The 24,138-nt window shown below is 47.0% G+C and overlaps 1 protein-coding gene across 3 annotated transcripts in view; it reads right to left on the bottom strand.

Annotated features, from left to right (window-relative positions):
* Positions 1-24,138, bottom strand: part of TUB (TUB bipartite transcription factor) — a 536,930-nt gene that overhangs the window by 64,942 nt on the left and 447,850 nt on the right. For all 3 annotated transcript variants that reach the window (XM_086956017.1, XM_086956015.1, XM_086956016.1), the window contains exon 7: positions 13,648-13,839. In XM_086956017.1, coding sequence (XP_086812143.1) covers positions 13,648-13,839 — 192 coding nt within the window. The remainder of the gene's footprint in view (positions 1-13,647; positions 13,840-24,138) is intronic.

Here is a 24,138-nt window from a genome sequence, read left to right on the forward strand (position 1 = left end):
TTTCTATTAGCCAGGGGTTTGGTGCCATTTTGATCTTGTGTACAAGTCAGTGATTTCGGGCATTTCCTGTCCCCAATCCCAACAGAATTCCCTCCATTAACCATCATACACCTACCGTGGTTGCTGGTTCACCTACATTGGATTAAGCCCTTCTGTAGTTTTTTGTGTGACTGAGGAAGTACATGGAACCAAGCCTCTAATATATGGAGAGCACTTTTAGTCTCTGGGTTCAACTGGAGAGCATAAAACATCCCAGGCTTCTTTCATGTCATGCCAGACACAATCTTCCCTCTTTGTCAAGAAAATTTTCAGAAAAATTGTGCATTTTCAAGCCAATTTGAAAAAGCAGGAAGGTTAATAAAGCAATTGTGAAAGTGCAGTTAATACATTAATAGATGGCATAACATAGGTAGCTGCTTATTCAGTATAACCACAGAGCTTCATACATTCCGTCCTATTATGCTCGGGTGCTGAATTCAGACTATAAGACTTTCATGGAAATCTCAGCTCTAAGAGTAGAAGAAGTTGCACAGCAGTTGGGAAACAGCCTTCACAAAGCATGTACCACGCCTTACCTTTAATATTAGAATGCATGCGACTATCACGCATGTCTTTTCACACAGATGATAGTGTTAAGGTGAAACAAAATGTCCTTAATATGCCATTTGATCAGTAAAATCTGTGTAGTCTCCAAATGGAACAAACACATTAGACCTCCAACTCCACCAACACAATGGTTCAAACCGTACCTGCAGAATCACCAGCTATCAGCACTCACGGCTAGCAACATCACAGCCATGCAAGACAGCGAAGATAGCAAGATCGAAAGATGATGCATCGCGAACACTCTACTACAATGACCAGAGTCCTTAGGGGCAACTTCCGCCGGTGTGTGAGTAGTGTGCGACCCCACCCCCTTTTTGTAACTTAAAGCTCCCTTGAGCAGCGGGCTGACGAGCCTGGGATCCCGCACCTACGCGCCGGAGTGGTACTATACCTGGCAGATATTGGCAGCCATCGGCGACCCCAGAACACTGCCTATCCCTGCTGACGAGGGTTGAAAACCCGAAACACGTGTCCAGGGATGGCGAAGACAGCGAAGATAGCAAGATCGAAAGATGATGCATCACGAACACTCTACTACAATGACCAGAGTCCTTAGGGGCAACTTCCGCCGGTGTGTGAGTAGTGTGCGACCCCACCCCCTTTTTGTAACTTAAAGCTCCCTTGAGCAGCGGGCTGACGAGCCTGGGATCCCGCACCTACGCGCCGGAGTGGTACTATACCTGGCAGATATTGGCAGCCATCGGCGACCCCAGAACACTGCCTATCCCTGCTGACGAGGGTTGAAAACCCGAAACACGTGTCCAGGGATGGCGAAGACAGTGAAGATAGCAAGATCGAAAGATGATGCATCGCGAACACTCTACTACAATGACCAGAGTCCTTAGGGGCAACTTCCGCCGGTGTGTGAGTAGTGTGCGACCCCACCCCCTTTTTGTAACTTAAAGCTCCCTTGAGCAGCGGACTGACGAGCCTGGGATCCCGCACCTACGCGCCGGAGTGGTACTATACCTGGCAGATATTGGCAGCCATCGGCGACCCCAGAACACTGCCTATCCCTGCTGACGAGAGTTGAAAACCCGAAACACGTGTCCAGGGATGGCGAAGACAGCGAAGATAGCAAGATCGAAAGATGATGCACCGCGAACACTCTACTACAATGACCAGAGTCCTTAGGGGCAACTTCCGCCGGTGTGTGAGTAGTGTGCGACCCCACCCCCTTTTTGTAACTTAAAGCTCCCTTAATGCAGCGGGCTGACGAGCCTGGGATCTCGCACCTCCGCGCCGGAGTGGTACTATACCTGGCAGATATTGGCAGCCATCGGCGACCCCAGAACACTGCCTATCCCTGCTGACGAGGGTTGAAAACCCGAAACACGTGTCCAGGGATGGCGAAGACAGCGAAGATAGCAAGATCGAAAGATGATGCATCGCGAACACTCTACTACAATGACCAGAGTCCTTAGGGGCAACTTCCGCCGGTGTGTGAGTAGTGTGCGACCCCACCCCCTTTTTGTAACTTAAAGCTCCCTTGAGCAGCGGGCTGACGAGCCTGGGATCCCGCACCTACGCGCGGCAGTGGTACTATACCTGGCAGATATTGGCAGCCATCGGCGACCCCAGAACACTGCCTATCCCTGCTGACGAGGGTTGAAAACCCGAAACACGTGTCCAGGGATGGCTAAGACAGCGAAGATAGCAAGATCGAAAGATGATGCATCGCGAACACTCTACTACAATGACCAGAGTCCTTAGGGGCAACTTCCGCCGGTGTGTGAGTAGTGTGCGACCCCACCCCCTTTTTGTAACCTAAAGCTCCCTTGAGCAGCGGGCTGACGAGCCTGGGATCCCGCACCTACGGGCCGGAGTGGTACTATACCTGGCAGATATTGGCAGCCATCGGCGACCCCAGAACACTGCCTATCCCTGCTGACGAGGGTTGAAAACCCGAAACACGTGTCCAGGGATGGCGAAGACAGCGAAGATAGCAAGATCGAAAGATGATGCATCGCGAACACTCTACTACAATGACCAGAGTCCTTAGGGGCAACTTCCGCCGGGGTGTGAGTAGTGTGCGACCCCACCCCCTTTTTGTAACTTAAAGCTCCCTTGAGCAGCGGGCTGACGAGCCTGGGATCCCGCACCTACGCGCCGGAGTGGTACTATACCTGGCAGATATTGGCAGCCATCGGCGACCCCAGAACACTGCCTATCCCTGCTGACGAGGGTTGAAAACCCGAAACACGTGTCCAGGGATGGCGAAGACAGCAAAGATAGCAAGATCGAAAGATGATGCATCGCGAACACTCTACTACAATGACCAGAGTCCTTAGGGGCAACTTCTGCCGGTGTGTGAGTAGTGTGCGACCCCACCCCCTTTTTGTCACAGCCATGCATTGTTTGGGAAATCAACACAAATCACTGCCCACACAACCATCACTGATAGTAAGAGCATTAACAGGACAGACACCACTGGAAGCAACAATGATCGTGAAAATCCGCTGCAACCTCAAGTGCCCTCATTGCCAGTGATTCCTCTTAAATGACCCCTCGCCCCAAGTCAGGGATATTCAATGACTAAACCCCCTTTCAGAGGCACTATAAGACTTCACTGTCCTTAACAACAACTTTAGTACCAGGCACTTTCGGACCAAAGTTTTGTCAACATCTGTGGGGCGTTGTAGGATGACCCTCACTTCCACGAATAAATACAAAACCTCCACACCGATATTATCCCTACTAGCACTTCACTTCAAACAGCATCATACATACATCTCAACAAGGGCCCTAATGTCAACACCCAGCAGACACGTACCAACTTTACTCAGCCATTACCTGACCTCTTCCAAAGTACATTAATACCAGCAGAAAAAATATCTAACCCCGTCCTTGGCAACCCCCAGGCTGGCCTGTCCATCGCCAACCCTCCTAACCAACACCCATAGCCACTCTTTCACTAATAATAATACAACTGCTTCTCCATCTGATTGAACAACTTTTGGCTTTTCATTCTTTAATAATGCCCTTTAATGAAAAAAAAGTGCTATCCGGCTGATATAGAGCCACCAGGTCTGGTCACCCAAATCCCAACATCTATTTAGATTAGGACACTCCTAGCAGCACACTGGAGCACTTGACACACAGCTACCTGGAGGTTTCCCCGGATGACGCACATGGTCACAGAAAAAGACAAAAAGGCGACGTCTTTATTTAAAAGTGTTAACGGTGCCCACATTCCATGGTGAAAAAACGCACCTCTGCACTTATGTTTGAGGATAAACAAACCCTCGGCATTCACCAGAACATAATTAATTACAAGTAATTTAAACTATCACTTTAGGAAACTTACAAAATGTGTCTAAGAGAACCCACTCTATCTGGGGAACAAAGAGAGTATATGCGGAAACAGTAGTCTATATATTCATGAGACCGCAACAATAAGACCATAGTCTTTCAAACATCAATGAAGGTTAAATTACATGTGCTTCTTTAAACTGAGAACCAGATAATCTTTCCATATTTTAGCTTATCATTTGAAAGCTTGTGTGAAATTCAGTCGCTTGAGATTAATTTAGTTACAAATTGTGAGACGAGACCAACAATGTTGAAAATAATCAGCCATTTTGTCGAACTATTTACCGCATTCCGCTGAATCAGTCTTGCATAGCCGAGTCAGAGTATAACAAAGTCCACTCGTCAGACGCCTACACCGCCCTTTCTGCTGATCAGGGAGCTTTGCTGCACATTCCCTGCAACGTACCGTCTGCTGCTATCACCGCCGCCGCTTCTGAACCTCGCGGTACCCGCTGCTCGGGTCCCGCATCGCCCGTCTTGCTGGGCGCTGTGTTGAGGAAGAGGAGCTTTGCCTGGGATCTTGGCCACACCGCTGGGCAGGAGGAGAATATCCAAGCAGGGCTGCGAGCGCCAGGTGAGGGACAGGGACTCCATTTCTCAGGAGTCCCTGGGCTGACATCACCTGCACCTGGACGCTCTCCCTGGTTGCCCCGCCCCCGACCACCGAGCTAAAGGTGCTGCCTGTCTTGGAAAATTTGGGAGACGCCTACACCGCCCTTTCTGCTGATCAGGGAGCTTTGCTGCACATTCCCTGCAACGTACCGTCTGCTGCTATCACCGCCGCCGCTTCTGAACCTCGCGGTACCCGCTGCGCGGGTCCCGCATCGCCCGTCTTGCTGGGCGCTGTGTTGAGGAAGAGGAGCTTTGCCTGGGACCTTGGCCACACCGCTGGGCAGGAGGAGAATATCCAAGCAGGGCTGCGAGCGCCAGGTGAGGGACAGGGACTCCATTTCCCAGGAGTCCCTGGGCTGACATCACCTGCACCTGGACGCTCTCCCTGGTTGCCCCGCCCCCGACCACCGAGCTAAAGGTGCTGCCTGTCTTGGACAATTTGGGAGACGCCTACACCGCCCTTTCTGCTGATCAGGGAGCTTTGCTGCACATTCCCTGCAACGTACCGTCTGCTGCTATCACCGCCGCCGCTTCTGAACCTCGCGGTACCCGCTGCGCGGGTCCCGCATCGCCCGTCTTGCTAGGCGCTGTGCTGAGGAAGAGGAGCTTTGGCTGGGACCTTGGCCACACCGCTGGGCAGGAGGAGAATATCCAAGCAGGGCTGCGAGCGCCAGGTGAGGGACAGGGACTCCATTTCCCAGGAGTCCCTGGGCTGACATCACCTGCACCTGGACGCTCTCCCTGGTTGCCCCGCCCCCAACCACCTCATCCCCTTATTAGGGATAGTTGATCCCCACTGCGCGGGAGCGCGCGGGAGCGTCCCGGGAGAATCCCGGGACAAGGGCGGGACCGTCTGTAGCCGTCCGGGGCCTAAGGAGGCCGGGCTGGGCCATCTCTCTGACATTCCCACTGTGGACCAGCTAAGGTATTGTGCTACATGAGAAAAACTTCGTGGTCTACTGACTTTTATTTGTTACCGAACTGTGTTCGATCGGTCCTACCATTTACTCGTATCCTCCATCCTTCTTCCGGTTACCAGACGGGGGTCAGTTTGAAGAGGGTCTCTTCGAGCCCTCACTGAGTCGCCCAGGAACACAGACTAGTAGGAGGGGTTACTGTTACAGATTAGGACTAGATCTTGCCTATATGAACTCAATTAGGACCTTGCTGATTAATTTTGTTTTATAGGAGAACCACTTGAGGTTAATACGGACCCAATATAGGCAGTTTTGAGAGGTTATTTTTATCTGGACCGCAGCACTTATTTGTAATTGTATTGGGTCCCTGAATTGATTGGAGTAAGAAACTGTTTATCGCTGTATGGTATTGTTCTTCTCCTGTTTTGCTAGTACTGTGGCCTGTCCTCATTATTTTATCCATTTGAGCGCCGTCCTTGACCCCTGATAGCATCTTTACTTTATTGTAAATATGCCTAGAAAACTGGCCCCTGTAACCTCAGAACCACTTAATACCTTAGACTCCTTTCTAGTCCAAGTGGTTAAAAAAATAAATAATGAAAGAAGGGAATCCCTAGGTTTGAGCCTATCACCAATCTTGCTCCCACCGAGCCCTGACCCTAATGCACAAATGTCTGGCACATCACCACTTGATCCTACAACTTACATATCCGACACTAATTCTCAAGACATTGGCAACGATGATGAAAACTCTGACCTTCTAGTTGACTTGTCAACAAATGCAGTGTCTGACTCCGAGCAACAGCAAAATATCGCAGGGGAAGTTCCCCCACCCTCGTTGCCTGTTACACGTCCTGTGAGAACTTGTAGAAAATCACAAGCTAAACGCTGGGGGAAACAGTCAGGAAGGAAAAAGCTTACCTCACCACCTAGACATAAAGGGAAAAACATGGAGCGCGAAGATGCTGACGAGCTTAGACAAATCATTGACGATGACCTATTTAATAGGATCTCGGATATGATAGATATTAAAATTAAGACCATCATCAAGCCACTTATTGGGAAGATAGACAAATTAACAGCAGAAGTAAAAAAGATAGGTGGGTCACAAAGTAAGCTGGTTAATGATTTGGAGAATCTAGTCACTCATGTTATCAAACCAGTAGTCATAGTGGAGGAGGACACGGGCGCTGACACAGGCCCCTTGGAAGGCCAATTACAGCCCACCCTGGTAGGGCAGTTACCACCACCTGCGCCCAGCCAGGATGTAACAAGAGAGTCCCCCGCTTTACCACCAGCTGAGACAGCACCATTGAATTTAGGGGATGATTCATCACAATTTATTATGGAAGCCTCACCATTAGTTCTGGTATTGGCAAACGTCCCTGTCCTAACTCACGGACAAAAAGAATCCACTCAAGGACTAAAAGATAAAGCTCTATATTGGCTCACCAATAACATGCACATGGCAGACCAGGGAGTTGACCAGCTAGCAGGGGAAATTGTTATGACAAGGAGGGTACCATGGATTGGGAATAAGCCAAAGAAGTTTAAAGGGGACTGCGTAGTATTAAATTTTGCTAGCGCAGAAGTACTTCCAAACATTCTTGCTAACATCTTCCCACCTCAACGTTGAAGCGGTTCCATAATCCCCCTTACCCTGAAATTCTTTTATAACGAGAATCAGATTGCGACCTCTTCTAATATCTCCAGGCCTAGAAGGAACGCAAGAGTTACTCATTGGGGTGGGGAGACTAGACCCAGATTTAAGAATGACCGCTTTCATCCTATGATTAGTCTTGGGACAGGGCAACACAACTTTCCGATTGGGCCAATGGCCAGAACACTGGGGCTAAATTGGCCCAATATAAATAGGTGGGGACCAAGCACCCCGGGATATGATAATAGAGGCCAGGGAAACGGGTTCATGGCCAGGCCGGGAAATGAACAGTTCTTGATGCGCCCTAACACTCCACAGCCTATGTGGAATACAGCAGTAAACGGATGGGGTCAGGTGGCCACTCCTTTTGACTGGGGATTTGGAACAGGGAACAGGTATGGAGTCTTGTCCAACTTAAATGACTGTGACTGACATATAGAGGTCATTAACCTGGGAAAAGATGCTATAGATCAACAACTAGATCAGAACAGCCTGCGCATTAATGGTTTTGATCCCAGTGAGCCCATCCCTCAGATAGGGCAGGAAGACCAAACTACATTTAGACATGATCATCTCCCCATGCCATATCTGTCTGAGCACTGTGCGACCCAGGGTCTCGCCAGTGATAACCTACAGAGCCTATCAAAAGTGGGACCTAACGAAGCAACCCAATCACCACGAGAGACCGAAGGGGTATTGGTGCGGCACTCAGAACCTAAGACACCCATAGACTCCTGTAAGCTGATAAGTTGGAACATAGCAGGGCTAAATGGCAAGCGACAGGATAAGGCATGGTCAAGCTTTGTTTTAGGCCACCACATTATTGCCCTCCAGGAAACCTGGGACATCTTTGCCAATCTTTGGTGGGATGGGTTTACTAGTTTCACCAAAGCAGCTGTTCCCAGTCGTATGGGGAGGGCCAAGGGAGGCCTTTTAATCTTGTTCTCCTTAGATCTAAAGGGAAGCTGTAGGCAGATTAGCACCGATTCTCCCAACATTCTGATGGTAGAAAGAGTGATTAATAATACCAGCAGGACCATTTATATAAATTTTTACAACTCAGGGAATAGTGATTATAGAGGTTGTAATATTACTGACTGAGATAGAATTTTAAATTTGGTCAGTCAGAATACCAAGTTTGACATAGAATATATTTTATTAGGTGATTTTAATATTCATCCGTGTAACTTAATCTGTAGGAGAAGTAGTAATGAAGGGGATGATGGACTAGAGGGACCTCATTTCGAACATACCACAGAGGGAGAGGAGCTGGAAGATTTTCTTGCCAACTTTGACTTGCATGAACCAGATGGTGGCACCAGATTGCCAACATTCACTGGCATCCCTCAAGGCACAATTATAGATTACATATTCATATCCCCAGGTATTTTAAACCGGGTTATTGCTTACCGTACGGTACAATCACATTTTAGCGATCATAATCCGGTAGAACTTGAAGTGGCGTGGGGAGGTCATATGGGACCATCCCCGTCGATAGTAATCGCCCACCCCCTGAGGACTTCTGACCAAGGTAGACTATGAAATGGGCAAAGGTGGTACCGGAAAAATTTTAGGCCGAAAATTTCCTAAAGATTAAGGACCAGGTTGAGATTTGTAAGAATCCTTGTGCCTAGGGTCAAGAAGTTGTAGAGGCATTTGAGGTAATATGTGGGCAGGTGTCACAGGATCTTCTAGCAAAGACAAAAAAAGGAACCCTAGGAAATAAGCGCTGGTTTGATTCAGCATGCTCAAAAGCACATAGATCATTGCTGGCAGCCCTAAAAAACACTCCTATGGTAAAAGATGAGATTACCAGACTCAGGAAGATCTACAAGTTAGCCGTAAAAAAACGAAAGGACATCATCAAACAAGAAGCATGGGATAGTCTCCTTTCGGTGGCAGTCCTGAAGGATAGTAAACATTTTTGGGAGATTATCAAACAGCCCTTTTTTTCAGATGACAATAACAAATCTATGGACTGCGTTATCTCTGATGAAAAATGGCTGTCTCATTTTAAAAACGTCTACGGGGATACGGTCGATGCGACTAAAGATGTTCCGTTGACAATCTCAGCCACCCGCCCCATCCTCTTTAACTGACATGAGGTGGAAAAAGCCATTTTGGCCACTACAAAGCATAAGGCACCTGGCCCTGACGGTGTTCCCGCCGACTTTTTTATGTATTCACCAAAATTGTGGGCTGAGGTTTTGGCAAACGTGTTCAACGCAGTCAATGGTAATTCTGCACCTGCCTCATGGGACACCTCTACTATTGTCCCTATTTTTAAAAAAGGCCAGCGGGATGATCCAGGTTGTTATAGGCCTATATCCCTTCTGGACTCTTCTGTAAAAATTCTAGGTAGAGTTCTCTTATCCAGGTTGAGGGAGAATGTTGAGAGCTGTGGCGGGTTGTCCGAAATCCAATACGGCTTTAGGGAAAGAAAAGGGACTATAGAACAGTGCGCCAACTTACATTTGCTCATCTCCAAATACACTGTGGCCAAGGAGGGGTCCGTGTATCTTGCATTCATGGACCTCTCCTCAGCTTTTGACCTGGTCAATAGGTCAAAGTTGTGGTCCATCTTGTTGGAGATGGGTATTGATGAGGCATTGGTTACCTTTATAGCCACCCTTCACCAAGAACTCTTTTCAAGTGTACGAGTAACGCAATAGGGTAGGCGTACCCCTCTCTTTAGATCATTAAGGGGGGTGCGGCAGGGCTGCATTTTAGTCCCCCTGCTCTTCACCATCTATATCAATGGCCTGGGCGCACATCTAGGTGGGCAGGAAGCCGACGTCCCGCGTGTAGGAGCGATTAAGATCCCGGCGCTCCTGTATGCGGATGACGCCGTGCTGATCGCTCGCACGGGTGTTGGCCTCCAGCGCCTTTTGAATGCCTTTGGTTCGTTTATGGAGCAACTGGATCTTAAGATAAACGTAACCAAGTCACACACAATGGTGGTAGGTCAAGAGTGTCGCAAAAAGAGAAATAAAACATTCACATGCAGGGGGGACACGGTTTCTAGGGTATCTACATTTCCCTACTTAGGCGTATTGTTCGACCAGAAAGGGTCCTGGGCTCCACAGGTAAGAGCCAAGAGGTTGGCTGTTATTAGATCATCATCAGCACTCCTGGGCTTTGCTGGTAGGCTAGGGGCTAGGCCTATGGAAGCTATACTAAAAATCTATAATAGTAAATCTGTGGCTATTGCACTATATGGTTCCGAATTGTGGGGATATGTAAATGTGGATGCTATTCAGAGAGCGGAGAATAGATTTATCAGAACCCTACTTTCTGTACCCCAGTCGACCCCAACCTATTCCATTCATAAACAAGTGGGTCTACAGTTTCTTTCTGATAAACTGAGTATGGCCCCCTTGATTTTTTGGCTAAAAATGTGGATGAATGAAGAACTCCCATTAAATCACAAGATTATGTCCGACGTTCTGTCCCTGGATAAATCCAACAAGATTCCTTGGCTGGCTTATTTGGCCAGGGCTTTTTCAGACCTAGGCCGCCCGGAGCTTTTTACCTCCCCCGAGAATATTAGGATCCAAGACATTGACTTTGTGAAAAAGTCCTTTATGGGAAGGAAGGAAGCATGCCGCGAAGAACGCGAATTGGTAAAACCGGCAGTGAGGGATCATTGTTTACTAGTTAACTCGTTATCACTTGCACCCTATCTTGGTTTTGTCACAATCCCCTTCCATAGGTTCCTTTTAACCAAATTCAGATTTAATTTGTTACATTTTTATTTAGGCTCTTTTAATAATTGGCAGAAGCCAGAACAAGCCCTGCCCTGTAGCTGCGACCAGTTTTCAGTGCAAGATACAATGCATTTTGTCATGTTTTGTGGGTTGTACTCAGAGCCAAGGAAAAAATATTTGTTGCCTATTCTTAAAGAGGCCGGCTTCACTCAAGTGAGACCGGCTCTGCTCTTTTTACAATTACTGCCCAATCCCCACATTACTTTTTGCATTGCTAATTTTCTGGTAGCCGCTTCAAGAGTGAAAGCTGTCTGTCAAGATTAGTCTTAGAGTAAATGTTTTTTATCATTTATGTCTATGTTCAAACGCAACACTTTTTAATTGTTTGTTACATTTTTTAAACTTGTCGTCTACATTTAATGTTTTCTGTGTAAATAGGAACATTTTTGTATGAAATGTATTTTATCTTTTTTCTCTCTTTGTATGGCTTTTAAATAAGCCGAATAAAGATATTCTGACTGACTGACACTCGTCAGACATTAGGTAAAGGAAGCTTTTACTTTCAAGACCAGATCCATATGCTACTTATTTCCAGCTGGTCGTCACCTGAAATCCCTCTATCTGGGGATTCATTTATTTAAAACAAATCTGCTTGTTGCTGTCGCATACAGTAAATTTCATTAGGAAATTCCTCTGCACAAACAGGCCTCTAGGCAGTTTAAGATGGACTTGCAAGCTAACCCAATCTACACAGGCCAGGAATAAGTTTGAGGCAACTCCCTAATAAATTACACCCTGCATACTGAGACTGCCTAATGAGATTTTTTGTTTACTTTTGTTAGTATTGAGTATTCTTTTGCTGATCTTTAGCAAGATGCATGCTTCATTCGGTTAACATTTTATAACTGCTATGTTTTCACATTCATTTAACCAAACATTAGCATTTTAGTGCGTGCACAAAGTGCAGCGGTTTGAGATTTATTCAAAAATCATAGTTATTAAAGACACTAAAGATGCAAACAACTCTTGCAGACTTCAGGATAAGAACTTGGATACCAAAGTCACCATTCCAGTCAATCACAGAACGCAACCGCATGGCTATACTATCGAAACCCAATTCTGTGTCTTTTCCAATAAGGTCTAAAATTAAATATTTTAAAATCTGACAAAAATATTTTGAAAGATGCCGCGCGAACAGCAAGTTAATACTTGTCAGTGATTTATTTCATTTTTAAGCAACTTAATGTGTGACTTTAACCTTCATTAAAAATATACATATTCCAAAATATGTCTGCTGGGCTGGCACAACAGTCCATATGAAAAATGGAGTCAGGGTGCAAGGATTCGTGTTTGGCTCTCAATACTAGAGATGGTGGCACAGTGCCCCTGCTTTCCCTTTCTGTGTAAACCTGTGGCCAGGTTCGAGCTACATGGAAGTCTACATTCTTGGTTCAATAACTTGGAATTGCCCACATGTTTGCAAGGGACCCAAAAATAAACTCTGCCTAAATACAAAGAAGAATTCACAGGGATATACCATACACAGGCATTGTTAGTGGTCTCTACGATAGAAATATATATATATTTTAATGTAACTACCTTCAAATTAATTTTCAATTCTATGTGGCAGCCACCCTTTGCACGGTAGGTTAATTACTTTCTTTATTTAGGTATGTTTGCATTTGGGAGACGGGGGCGCCTTACAGTTGAATCTGCATTCTGCATGCACTAAAACGACCTTTCATCCTAACATGTCAGATAACACGTCAGATAAAAAGAATACCTCGAAAATGCCCGCCTGTCACTTATACAACACTTCTAAAAGTTTAAAAAAACCGTCGCAATCGCATGCGATTTACACTCATATACAGTGTGCAACTGTAATATAAATATTTAAGTGATAATCTGTAATAATTCAACTAGCTTACTCACACACAGTCGTCTCTGGATGAGGGAACCGACAGCGACGTCACAGCATCGCTTAAACGCACGCATCCCGGTGAAATGACCAATCACTGCATGGCTTCACTGTGTGAAGCCATGCAGTGATTGGCCATTAAGTTGTGGCTGAGGCAGTGTGTGCCACCCCCAAGCGCGGCATCCAATGATGGATGCTGCGCGGTGGACCAGCCAATCCTGGCGCTGCACGCAGCGCCAGGATTGTCTAGGGGAGCACATTTACTGCTCGCCCTGTCGCCCCTTGTAAACCCGGGCTACGGCAGGCTAACAAGTACCCCACCGTCCCGCTGGGGAACTTACAGTGTGCATGCTTGGACAAGTTGCAACTCAAATTGCACTTGCGCACTACGGTCTGTCTGCTGCAGCCTGAGTGTGTGGCCTGGACTGACTGAGACTGTCACGTGACTCAAGCTGCAGCAGGCCACCCCACCCCCCTGCGCACTCCGAAATCACCGGGTGTGTCCCAGTGGCTGACTTGTTGTAATGTAAAACACACTTGTACATATTTTTAAAGTATTGCGGCGGCCGCGATGCGTGTCCGTGTGGCTGGTGGGGCTATGCCCCTACGCCCTAATGGATGCACTGCGGCTGCTACTCACCCATTTTATTGAGAATTGCATGTATTAAAAAGGTCTTCTGAGTAAATCTATGTATTCTTATATGAATGATCTGCAGCTGTTTGTCTTTTAACACATTTCAAGATGGTATGTCTTAAGGCTAATGGTACAGAAATGCAGTCATTTCTTTTTTCTCTTTGAGAGAACTTTTTTTTTAGCTGTTCTTCATAAAGAAAGAGGGACAGTAGTTTACAAAATGGATAGTTTAACGTATTTTTCAAGTGGATTGGATATCTCATTCAAGAATTTTCTTTTACCTTTTTACCATCCTCCCTCTCCAGGTGGAGGTAGTAAGTAGGATACATTCCTCGGTCCATTCCCTTTTTATCCCTTGTGATCCGGCATTTGATTGTGACTCCTTGTGGAGCTGGCCTGATGGAAAACTCTTCCAAGTCATCGACGTCTATTACGGGCTCATTTGAGGGAGGACTGGGCGCTGAAGCTGCATCCTAAAATAGAGAGAAAATGTGGCTTCACCTCAGAGTCAACAAGGTGAACAGTCAGTAAATCAATAAGATTTTATTTTTTGTCAGCCTACGTAAATCATAGTACCGTTTCAATAACATTCCAAACACAATATACATTTATAACATGAAATATATAAATATGAAACATTAAATTACTTCAACTAATACTAAGAAATAGTTTGAATTTTCAAAGTATGTTTCATGCAAGCCCTCTACATCTAGGAGGTAAAATAGTATGTGCAGTGTAATATAGCAGTTTGCTCGATTACAACTTAAATCCCAATATGTAAATATGCTCCATGGCTCTATATCATTTACAAATGGGAGTTCAGAAACAATTTGGTACATAAGAAACAGCCTTTACAAAACAGAAGCCAATGTGCAAAGTAATCGTCCCAGAGTTGAAGATTGGCACTATCCATGTGTACAAAAATCCGAAGAGGAAGTCCTGTGCGTACCACAAAAGTATGCCTCAACCATTTTTCTGTGAAATGTGCTAATGGAAAAATTCCAAAAGAATACTTCCCAAATAAATATTTAATATTCATGGGGTCCACTTCAAATAGGCCCCGCTGCCCCAAAAAAGGTTCACCAATAGGAATTGCAGTAATAAGACAGCCTACATCCTACAGATAAATTTACATCTTAACTATCATCAAAAATAATAATATTTCAATTGAGCTATCATTCCTTTGTGTATAGGATATATTATATTATTATCAATTACATTCATAAGGTGCGACAGCTACCCAAAAAGGGTTTCCTGGCACCAGAACAGACCGAAGATTGTGTAACAGCTTAGATGATTACTGGTTAAAAGGCCAAGTCTTCAATGATTTGCAAAATTGGGCATATACCGTTTGAAGGATCAACTTACCCATACACTAAAGTAAGTTGAGATCAGTAACACTGTAGAGACACTGCTAAACCATGGAAAATGTGCTTTTCTTTCTGTCAGCAAGAATTTCCAATTAAGCACTTCTAAAATGGGGGGTGGCCAAACAATATGGCTGACAGGATGCGTCCTTGTTCGGTTCCTTGCCGGCCCTCAGCTATCCTGAAGCATCCTGCACCACTGATCTCTAACCCCCCTGGGTGAAATCACCTACCGACGGGGACAATGCTACCTGTTTGGAGTGGGCCACCCTGTGACGGCAGAGGCACCTGGGAGACATGATTGCTCAAGTGTACTAGGGCCGGCCGACCACGAGGTTGTGGAGCCTAGGCGAGGATGACTGGGCTGCCTGCGGCAGTATACCTAGAGTGGTGCCCTGAAGACCCAAGGCCGGACCCGCCTCGACCACGTAGCCTGGACCCTGGGGGGCTCTGCTGACCTCCTGCTGGGCTCTGCGGGCCTCCTGTTGACATTAATACTGCCGGGCACGGCGCCAGAGAGAGATGCATACAGCGCAGCCTGCTGCTGGCTGATTTGGTTGGTGCTTGGGCTACAAGTCGGCCTGCTTGGAGATCATTGCCGGGTCCCTACCTGCAGATTCCTCCCTAGATGGGTGTGGTGTGGTGTGGGTGAGAATGTCATGGATTGCCTACACACAGGAGACGTGGGTACGGTTTACTCCAGGGACTGGCAGGTCATGTTCTCTAGGGGCCTCTGGGTAGGGGTTATAGGGCCCACTGGGGTTATTTATGAGCTGTTGATTATTGAGGGGCTTGGAGCTTTGATTCCCCTTTCCTTTTGCTCCTGAAACAGGTGGGGGGCCTATTGAATGAGAACTGCACTGCTTTTGTAAGATTCCCTGTTGCAGTTATCCACTAGTGCAGATTGGGACCTTGCAGCATACTAATTACTTACCGACCTAGGCGTACACATCTGCTGGGAGCTGTGCTCCTCCCGGGTTGCGGAACTGAAATCCTTTATGGGGCACTGTGTCAACACTCCTGATTGTCAGCTGAGGGAGGTGTGCTGACCTACGGCCTCCGGGCGGGCTGGGCCCCATATTTACTGTCTGGTTGCAGGGCCTGCCAACTGGGGCGGAGCGATCATCCTTGAGAGCTGCTGGTGCAGCAAGGTTGCCTGAGTCGAAACCCTGAGAACCCCAGACTCACCTTGATAGAGGACAGTGGTGAGTCTGCCCAGGAGCATCTGGTAGGCAATGATCTGCCACTGATGTAGGGTGTACCGCTGGAACACTATTAGTCCATCTGAGCTGGTGAGACTGTACGTATGTGCCCCCACATAATATCTACAGAGTGTAGGTGAGGACACCAGCCCCTATACAAGGTAGCACACAGCTGATTTCCCTGTCTGGGGCACCTCTTGATTGCTCTCCTCATGGGGATGGGGAGACCACCTGCACCCTCCCAGGGGAACACTTTAGAACAGTATTCTACCCTTGCACCTCCTATCCAGCAACGGTAGCATCAGGGAAGCTCACGTAGTGACAAGGGGGGGTGGTTCCTCCTCGGATGAGTCCTCCTGGGCTGATCTCATAGCAGCTATTCAGGGTTCCCGGGTGGCCTTAGAGGGAAAAATCTAGTAGGTGTCTATAGAGGTGAACCTCCTGCGCACTGACTTACTAAAGGTGTCTAGCAAGGTTAATGCTACAGAGGGCTCCATTTTTGATCTGCAAGCTGAGGTAGCGACCCTGAAGAAACAGATGGCCACTATTACATCAAAGGAGGCAAACCTTTCTATGGGATCGCTCCTCTGCGTCCTCACCTCCAGAGTCTCTGGCGAGGACACAGAGGAGCGATCCCATAGAACCGTCTGCCTCCTGTGCATTCCTGCAGTTGTGATGGGGGACAAGACGGAGAGGTTCACAGAAACATGGATCTGCAATGTCCTGATGCCCACTGGATTGTTCCAGCAATTTACGATTGAAAGAAGTCACCGTGCTTTGACGGCCCCCGAGGCCAGGGGCCCCACCACACGCTATCATAGCGTGCGTCCTGAATTATAGGGACAGGGACTGCCTCCTCCGAGTGGCTCCAGAGACCATTGATCTCCTATTTGACAATCACAAGATCTCCTTCTTCGCAAATTACACACAAAAAGTAAAAGCCCAACGCAAATCTTTTCTGGAGGCGAAGAGACAACTGAGGGTTATGGGCCTTCAATGTATGCTTTTATATCCCGCCCACAGAGAGTCATTTTCTGGGGCAAGTCGCACTTCTTCAACATTGAAAAAGATGTTTGGAGATTGCTGGAGATGTGGGACAAAGTGCCAAAGGAACAGCGCAGATTCTGAAGGGCGAAGACGCGAATGACACCCTGACGTGTGGATTTGATGACCCAGGATGACCCTGGGGATTTTTGTGCTGACAGAGGCCAGGATAATGCTAGAGTTATTGTTCATGAGGATGGCACAATTGCGCTGAAGGCTCCTGGACCGGGCCGTGTTCCCTGGGGACTATGTCAGTTCTGAAAACAGACATTCAAATTGCAGATGCAGCGGCTGAGCATGAAGAGGTCTGAGAGGAAAGGGATGCAGAGGACGAATGCTGAGGGTATGTCATTTTATATTATATGCATAAATTATGGTGCACCACTTATCTTACATGAGGTCCGGCGGGGGAGCCCTCTCCACATTTAGGTGGTAGGCTGTTAGTTGGGGATGGGGGATTTAAGGGTGTGAGCCCTGACAGTGATACAAAAAATGGGCAAACACACAGTTAAGTTGTGAGGGGATTTTTCCAGGGTGGGGGATTACATTTCTATTGTATGATCCCAAGTTCCTATGGTGGTTCGCTTGTTGACTCTACTGCATGCACTGTTACTATTTTGGGTGTGTTAGCCCCTGCTTTAGGTACCCTAACTCTTATCTGGGGAGTGCTGAATGGGATTGGGGGGTGGCACCTTTACCCCATGGCTGACTATACTAATTTACCTGGAATGTCAGAGATCTGAGGAGTTATACAAAACGATACAGAGTTCATTAATTTCTTCAGCACCACTGGGTCTAGATAGCCTTTATACATTTAATTGGAGATGAGGTCCATAAATTCAAAAATAAATTGGAGGGGGTCAACTCTTTATGGCAATGTTCTAATCCTATGTGAGGGGGGTCTCCTGGGGTCGCCTTCAGACATGTGTACAATGAGGCAGACATGGAGGGACTTTGTCTGCTTTTTCAGGGTATGCTGGATGGCGAGGTTATCACCATTCTAACCACTTATGGCCCAAATATTGTTGATGGGCAGTTTTATGGAGCCATGGAGATGCTTTTAGAGGGCAGCATGGGGACCCCCATAATCTGGATTGGAGAGATTAATTGCATATTACATGGGGACAGGGAACTGTGCCTGCTGCCACCATGTATAAAGCCCCAGATCACAGGGTCCCTCTCTGGGGTCATGGATAACTTTGGCCTAGTAGACAGCTGGCATACACCCACGATCAGCAGAATTCACATGCTATTCACTGATGCTCGATACATACAGCCGCTTGGACCGACTGTTGGTGGCATGGATGCAATCGGAGATGATTTAGGCGGTAAAGCACTTTGGGAAGTTCCTATCACACCATGCGCCAGTGCTGCTATGTTTACATTGGGCGGTAGGACAAGGGTGACCAAGAGATGGCACATGCCCTCAGATCTCCTGACAGACTTGGCTAGTCAGGAGACATTAGTAATTGCCATCCAGGAGTATCTGGAAGGCAAATGAGGCACAATTATTTCCAGGGCTAATGAATGGGATTCCATTAAAGCGGTGGTCCATGGGGGTTTCAAATAAACCACATGTGGCATACGCCAGCAACTGGTGATAGGGCACCTGGTGAGCAAAAACCAACATGGATTTATACCACACAGTGGCACTACACAACACATTAGGAAGATGATCACCTTATTTGATGCAAAAGGGTTAGGGGGGAACCCGATGACCGCCATGCTATTAGACGCCGAAAAGGCATTTGATCGAGTAGTATGGGAATTTTTATGGGCCATATTAGAAAGGAGTGGGGTTGGGTTTAGGATTCACGACGGCAATACAGACATTATATAAATTCCCCACTGCATGCATCCGGGTCAATGCTGGCTGTACGGCCCCTATTGCAATCACCAGGGGAACTCGGCAATGATGCCTATGCTTCCCTCTTCTTTTTGCAATGTATATAGACCCACTGATTTTGATTCTCCCTCACACAATTCCCTCCTCTAGATTCCACATCCTTAGCCACTCTGGCCGTCCGCATCAAGTCTGGTTTTCCCGACAATCGCTGTCCACCTTCCATACTCTGGGACATCTGCCACTCTCTACCTGACTGCATCCTTCCCCTGCTGAACTCTTCTCTTTCCTCCGGGACGGTACCCAGCTCCTTCAAAGAGGCCGTTCTGGTGCCTCTACTGAAGAAGCCCCGGAGCCGATCCCGCCGTCCCGGCGAACTATCGTCCTATCTCCCTCTTGCCCTTTTTCTCTAAAATCTTGAAAGCCCATGTCACCGCCTGTCTCTCTGTCTCTCAAAGTTCATCGAGAGCTCCAACTTCCTCGAGGCCAACCAGGCCGGCTTCCGACCCGGCCACTCTAGGGAGACTGTGATCCTGGCCGTGTTGGATGCCCTGAGAGATGGCGCTGACAAGGGTACCCCCCAGGCCTTGGTACTATTAGATCTGTCGGCCGCCTTCAACACGGTGGACCACAACATCCTTCTCCACCGTGTCGAGCAGGCCGGCATCCAGGGCCTGGCGCTGGCATGGGTCAAATCCTTCCTTTCCGGGAGATCTCAGACCCTCAGCCTAGGCACCTTCAGGGCTCCTAGGGAGCACTCGCCATGTGGGGTTCCCCAGGGCTCCTCCTTATCCCCTCTTCTTTTCAATCTCTATCTTCGCCCCCTCCTTTTTTCTCTGAGGCAGTGGGACGTCACCGTCTTCAACTACGCGGACGACCTGCAACTCATCTTTCCTTTAAACTCCCCTTCTGCTATTCCCAATTTCCAGGCAGTCATGTCCCATATCCTCCAGTGGATGTGTCAGAACCAACTTAAATTGAACCCAGGAAAGACGGAGCTCCTTCTTCCTGGCAGGAGCTCTGCCTACTGGGGTCCGCACTTCTGGCCGGCAGAACTTGGTCTCCCCCCTATCCCGGTGGCTCAGTAAAAATTCTCAGGGTCACCATTGACTCCGGGCTATCTCTTGGGCCCCAGGTGGGGACGGTGGTCTCCTCCTGCATGTTCCAGCTGAGCAGGATCAGGAAGGTGGCTTACCTCCTTACTCCTGATGCCCTGCTGCAAGTTATCATGGCCCTTGTCCTCTCCCGCTTGGACTTTTCGAATTCCATCTATTATGGTCTGCCTAAATCTTCCCTCCTCAGGCTGCAAATCATTCAAAACCAAGCGGCGAGACTGGCCCTCGGGATACCGAAATGGCAGTCTGCCAAACCCCTCCTCATCAAATTGCACTGGCTCCCTGTCAGCCTGAGGGCAGCCTTCAAGCTCGGCTGCCTCACTTTCAAATCTCTTTCTGGTTCTTGCCCCGCCTTCTTGAAATCCCTCATCAGGCCCTACTGTCCCTCACGCAATCTCAGATCAGCACACCTACACCTCCTGGTTGTCCCACCCATCAAACTCTGCAGATCTGGCGGTCGGAGATTTGCATACCTTGGCCCTAAATTCTGGAACTCCCTCCCTTCCTCAGTCAAGACCTCCAATACCCTCATCCAATTCCGTAAATCATTAAAAACCTGGCTCTTCCCACAACCCAGCTAAAGTCCCTCTGTCCCCTCAGCATCTAATCAGCGCCAGGAAACCCACGGTGACAGTGCGCTTTACAAGCACCCCTTAACATAACATAACATAACATAACATAACAAAACAATTTAATTCGGCCCCTAGACACCACACTGGGCACCGTCAAAGTTCTAGCATATGCGGATGACGTGGCGGTCATCACACCTTCACCCACTGAGGCCATTGTGGCAATAGAGCAGGAGGCAGCACAGTTCGGACAGGTAGCAGGATATGCTCTGAATAGGGCTAAGACACAGATTATAAAGAATGCTTAGGCAATTTGTACAGATTCACGGGTGAGCATGGAGGGGGTTTATCTGCGGACCTGGATAGGTTGGTAGAAATAAACTTAAACCCAATAATAAAGAAAGCAAAGAAAGATCTCGACAGGGTTCATAACCTGCACATGTCAATAGTAGGTAGGGTGAATTATATAAAAATGAATCTGTTACCAAAATGTGTTGTACTTATTCAGAACGATCCCCTTGTTTTTTAATTGTATATGGTTTAGCACAATAGATCAAATGATTAACGGGTTCGTCTGGTCACAGGGTAAAACAAGGAGAGCGGCAAGTATTATGGCATTGCCTAGGGAAAGAGGCAGATGAGCAGTGCACTACCAGATCTAAGATTATACTATTGGGCAGCAGCACTACAGCAAATGGCAGGTCTGATGGGGGGAGGAGATATGGAGGTGGAGGCGCAACAGAGCTCTTTGGCTATATATGGATTGGTTCTCGGAGAAGAGGTTGAGAACGTTTTTTTGAAGTATACAGAACCAAGCTACTACAAGAGGACGATATTTAAAACAGTAGATGCGGCATTTCGGGTATGGTAAGCATTTAAAAAAAGTGTTGGTCTGGGTAGGTTTAACGCATATACTAGATTGGATGATAACCCTACATTACCACAAGGGATCTTTTCTGATTTACCATTTAAGGAATGGAACCGGCTCGGGTTGAAAAAAGTGGGAAACTTGATAGGACCAACTGGGGTGCGTCAATTCGCGGAAATACAACAGGAATTCGGTATTAGCTCAAGGAGATTTTTCAAATACCTGCAGGCGAGAAGTTTTTTAGCTAGTAAGACAGGAGGATTGCGAGGGTTTAAGGAGAATGCAATACTGAAAATATTTGAGGTGAGATCTGGTTGTACCATTAAAAGGCTATATGCGGAGCTCATAGCTTATAGAGAGGATGACATAAATGTAAATGTAAATGTAGTATACTTGTAAAGCACACAGCTGGCCCAGCAACGGGGCGTCCGGGCGCTGTATAACGCTGTGGAACCCTTCCTGGCTCTCGCTGTGAGATGCCCCTCCAGGGCACCCCCAAGGTGAAGCCAGGCATCCCAGTGTTGTTGGGGCCGTTGTGGAGATTAAGCAAGCTATTGCCCAGAGTTGCAGCGTGGGAGCCATGATTAGAGTAGGCACCGAGGCGAGAATTATCGAGTCCGCGGACATTGTGCCCAAGACCCTGCCGGGAATTGAACCCTGGTCCTGGGCCTGATCTCTGCTTCAGTGTCTGCTGCTTCTAACCAGTGAGCCACACTTCTCCACATAGAAAAGTTTGAATCAAAATGGATGAATAAACTAGGGATACAACAGGAAGTTTTTGGAAAGTCGCTACGGCTAGGACAAGAGGTTCTATGTTCAGCAACCCTACAAGCCCAACACTACAAAACTATCTATAGGCTATATTATACTCCAGCTAGATTTGCACAGGGGGGGCTGGGGCACACAAGGATCACATGCCCACGATGTGATAACACTGATGGTGATTTGGTTCACATATTTGCGGAATGCCCTAACTTGAGCCTCCTATAGGGAGCTAGTGAATCTTTTTGGATAGATCATTTCAATGTAGATTAAAGCTAACAGCGGAGTTGATTTTATTAGGAGTGTGGTGGGGTACGGTAGAATCACAGTATGAATACTTCCTGTTTGTGGCCATGGCGGTGCTGCATTTGTGTATCTCCTCGGCATGGCGTGATAGATCCCCACCCACTTTACAGCAATGGATGGCAAGATTGCTACATATCCATAACCTAGAGAAAGAGATATATGCAAGAAAGGGGAAAAAAAAAAGAATACTAGGGCTGCGTATATGGGATCCAGTAGCGGAGTGGAAAAGTAGGACTGAGAAGTCAGAATCGTAGGGGAAGGGGACCGTCCATAGTTTTCTCAAGTTTATATAGACTACGCATACATCTATGTGGGGAATATATGTACATACTGTATTGATATATTGTGCCTATCTTCTCTTTTTTTTTTTATTCTTTCTTTTTCTTTATACATATGTGAATTGTCCTGTGCCGGGGTGGGGAATAAATGTTCTGTAAAATGTGAATAAAAATATATTAAAAAAAAGCAACTGGTGACAGACATTAGCACCTATACGTGAGAATTTACTTAGCTTTAAGGGGTAGGCAGACTCGCCGGAGATGCGAGGGCAAATTTTAGACGCACAACACTCCTTAGATGAGAAATGGGAGACCATGGACCTCCACACAGTTACTGTTTACCGCCAGAAACTACTCCGGGCTGGTTATTGGCCTGGATCCTTAAGCATGAGTGTGAGATCCCACCTTTATTGTACTTATTGACGCCAGATGGATGATCCATGACAAAGTGTTGTGAGGTTCTTGAGGTCTTAGTAGATCATGTCCAGGCTGTATATCGGACCAGGCTCGAAGATCAGCTGGAGCAGGCAGAGGCATTTCTTGCAGGACTGGATCTGCCTCGTCTCTCATGGGATGAGGGAAATGTCTTGAAGGAGGAATTACTCTGGAGGAGCTCAGGCTCGCCTTCCAGGAGTTTATTACAGCAAAGGCCCCAGGGGGCGATGGCTTCCCAGCTGAGTTCCTAAAGGCTTACTCAGACCCTTTACAGAGAAGCTACTAGAGGTATTCTTGGAGGCTCTAAGAGTTGGGACCCTGACTCTTACTATGCGTGAGGATTACATTTGCCTCATGCCGAAACCGAAGGGAGATCTGGAGAATATCTCCTCATACTGCCCGCTGACTATGATTAACTCTGACGTTAAGGTTCTCTGTAACTTGCTGGCCAAACGCTTGCAGGGGGTGGTTCACGGCTGGTCCATTAGGACCAATGCAGGTTCATACTAGCTAGGAGCACGTCTCATAACACATGTGCTGCCCAAAATCACTGGGAGGGAGCAATATATGGCACTAGTGTTGATTGATGGTAAACAGACAAAATATGGACTAAAAAATATCGAATGGACATAATATCGAGTACAAAATATAGGCTGGACAGAATATCGAATGGACAGAATATAGACATCAATAATATCGTTTTGAAGGTAAGTAATGTAATATTGAATTTTAAAATATAGTCAAAATATCGAAGTACATAATATAGGTTAGTAAAAATATCGAACATTTAATAATATCGAATTTTTTATAGTGTATTTTATGTGTTAAAAGTGTTTATTTATGTTATAATGTCATTTAATTAATGAATTTAATGTTATTTAAATTTTGCATAATTTAATTCTGTAGAGGGTTGTGGGTTTATAGGGGAATAGGGTGGGAAGTAATTTAATTATAATTAATTATGTAAATGTATTTATTGGTAT

The sequence above is a fragment of the Lissotriton vulgaris genome, chromosome 2_1 (assembly GCF_964263255.1).
Source record: "Lissotriton vulgaris chromosome 2_1, aLisVul1.2, whole genome shotgun sequence".
Lineage (NCBI taxonomy): Eukaryota > Metazoa > Chordata > Amphibia > Caudata > Salamandridae > Lissotriton > Lissotriton vulgaris.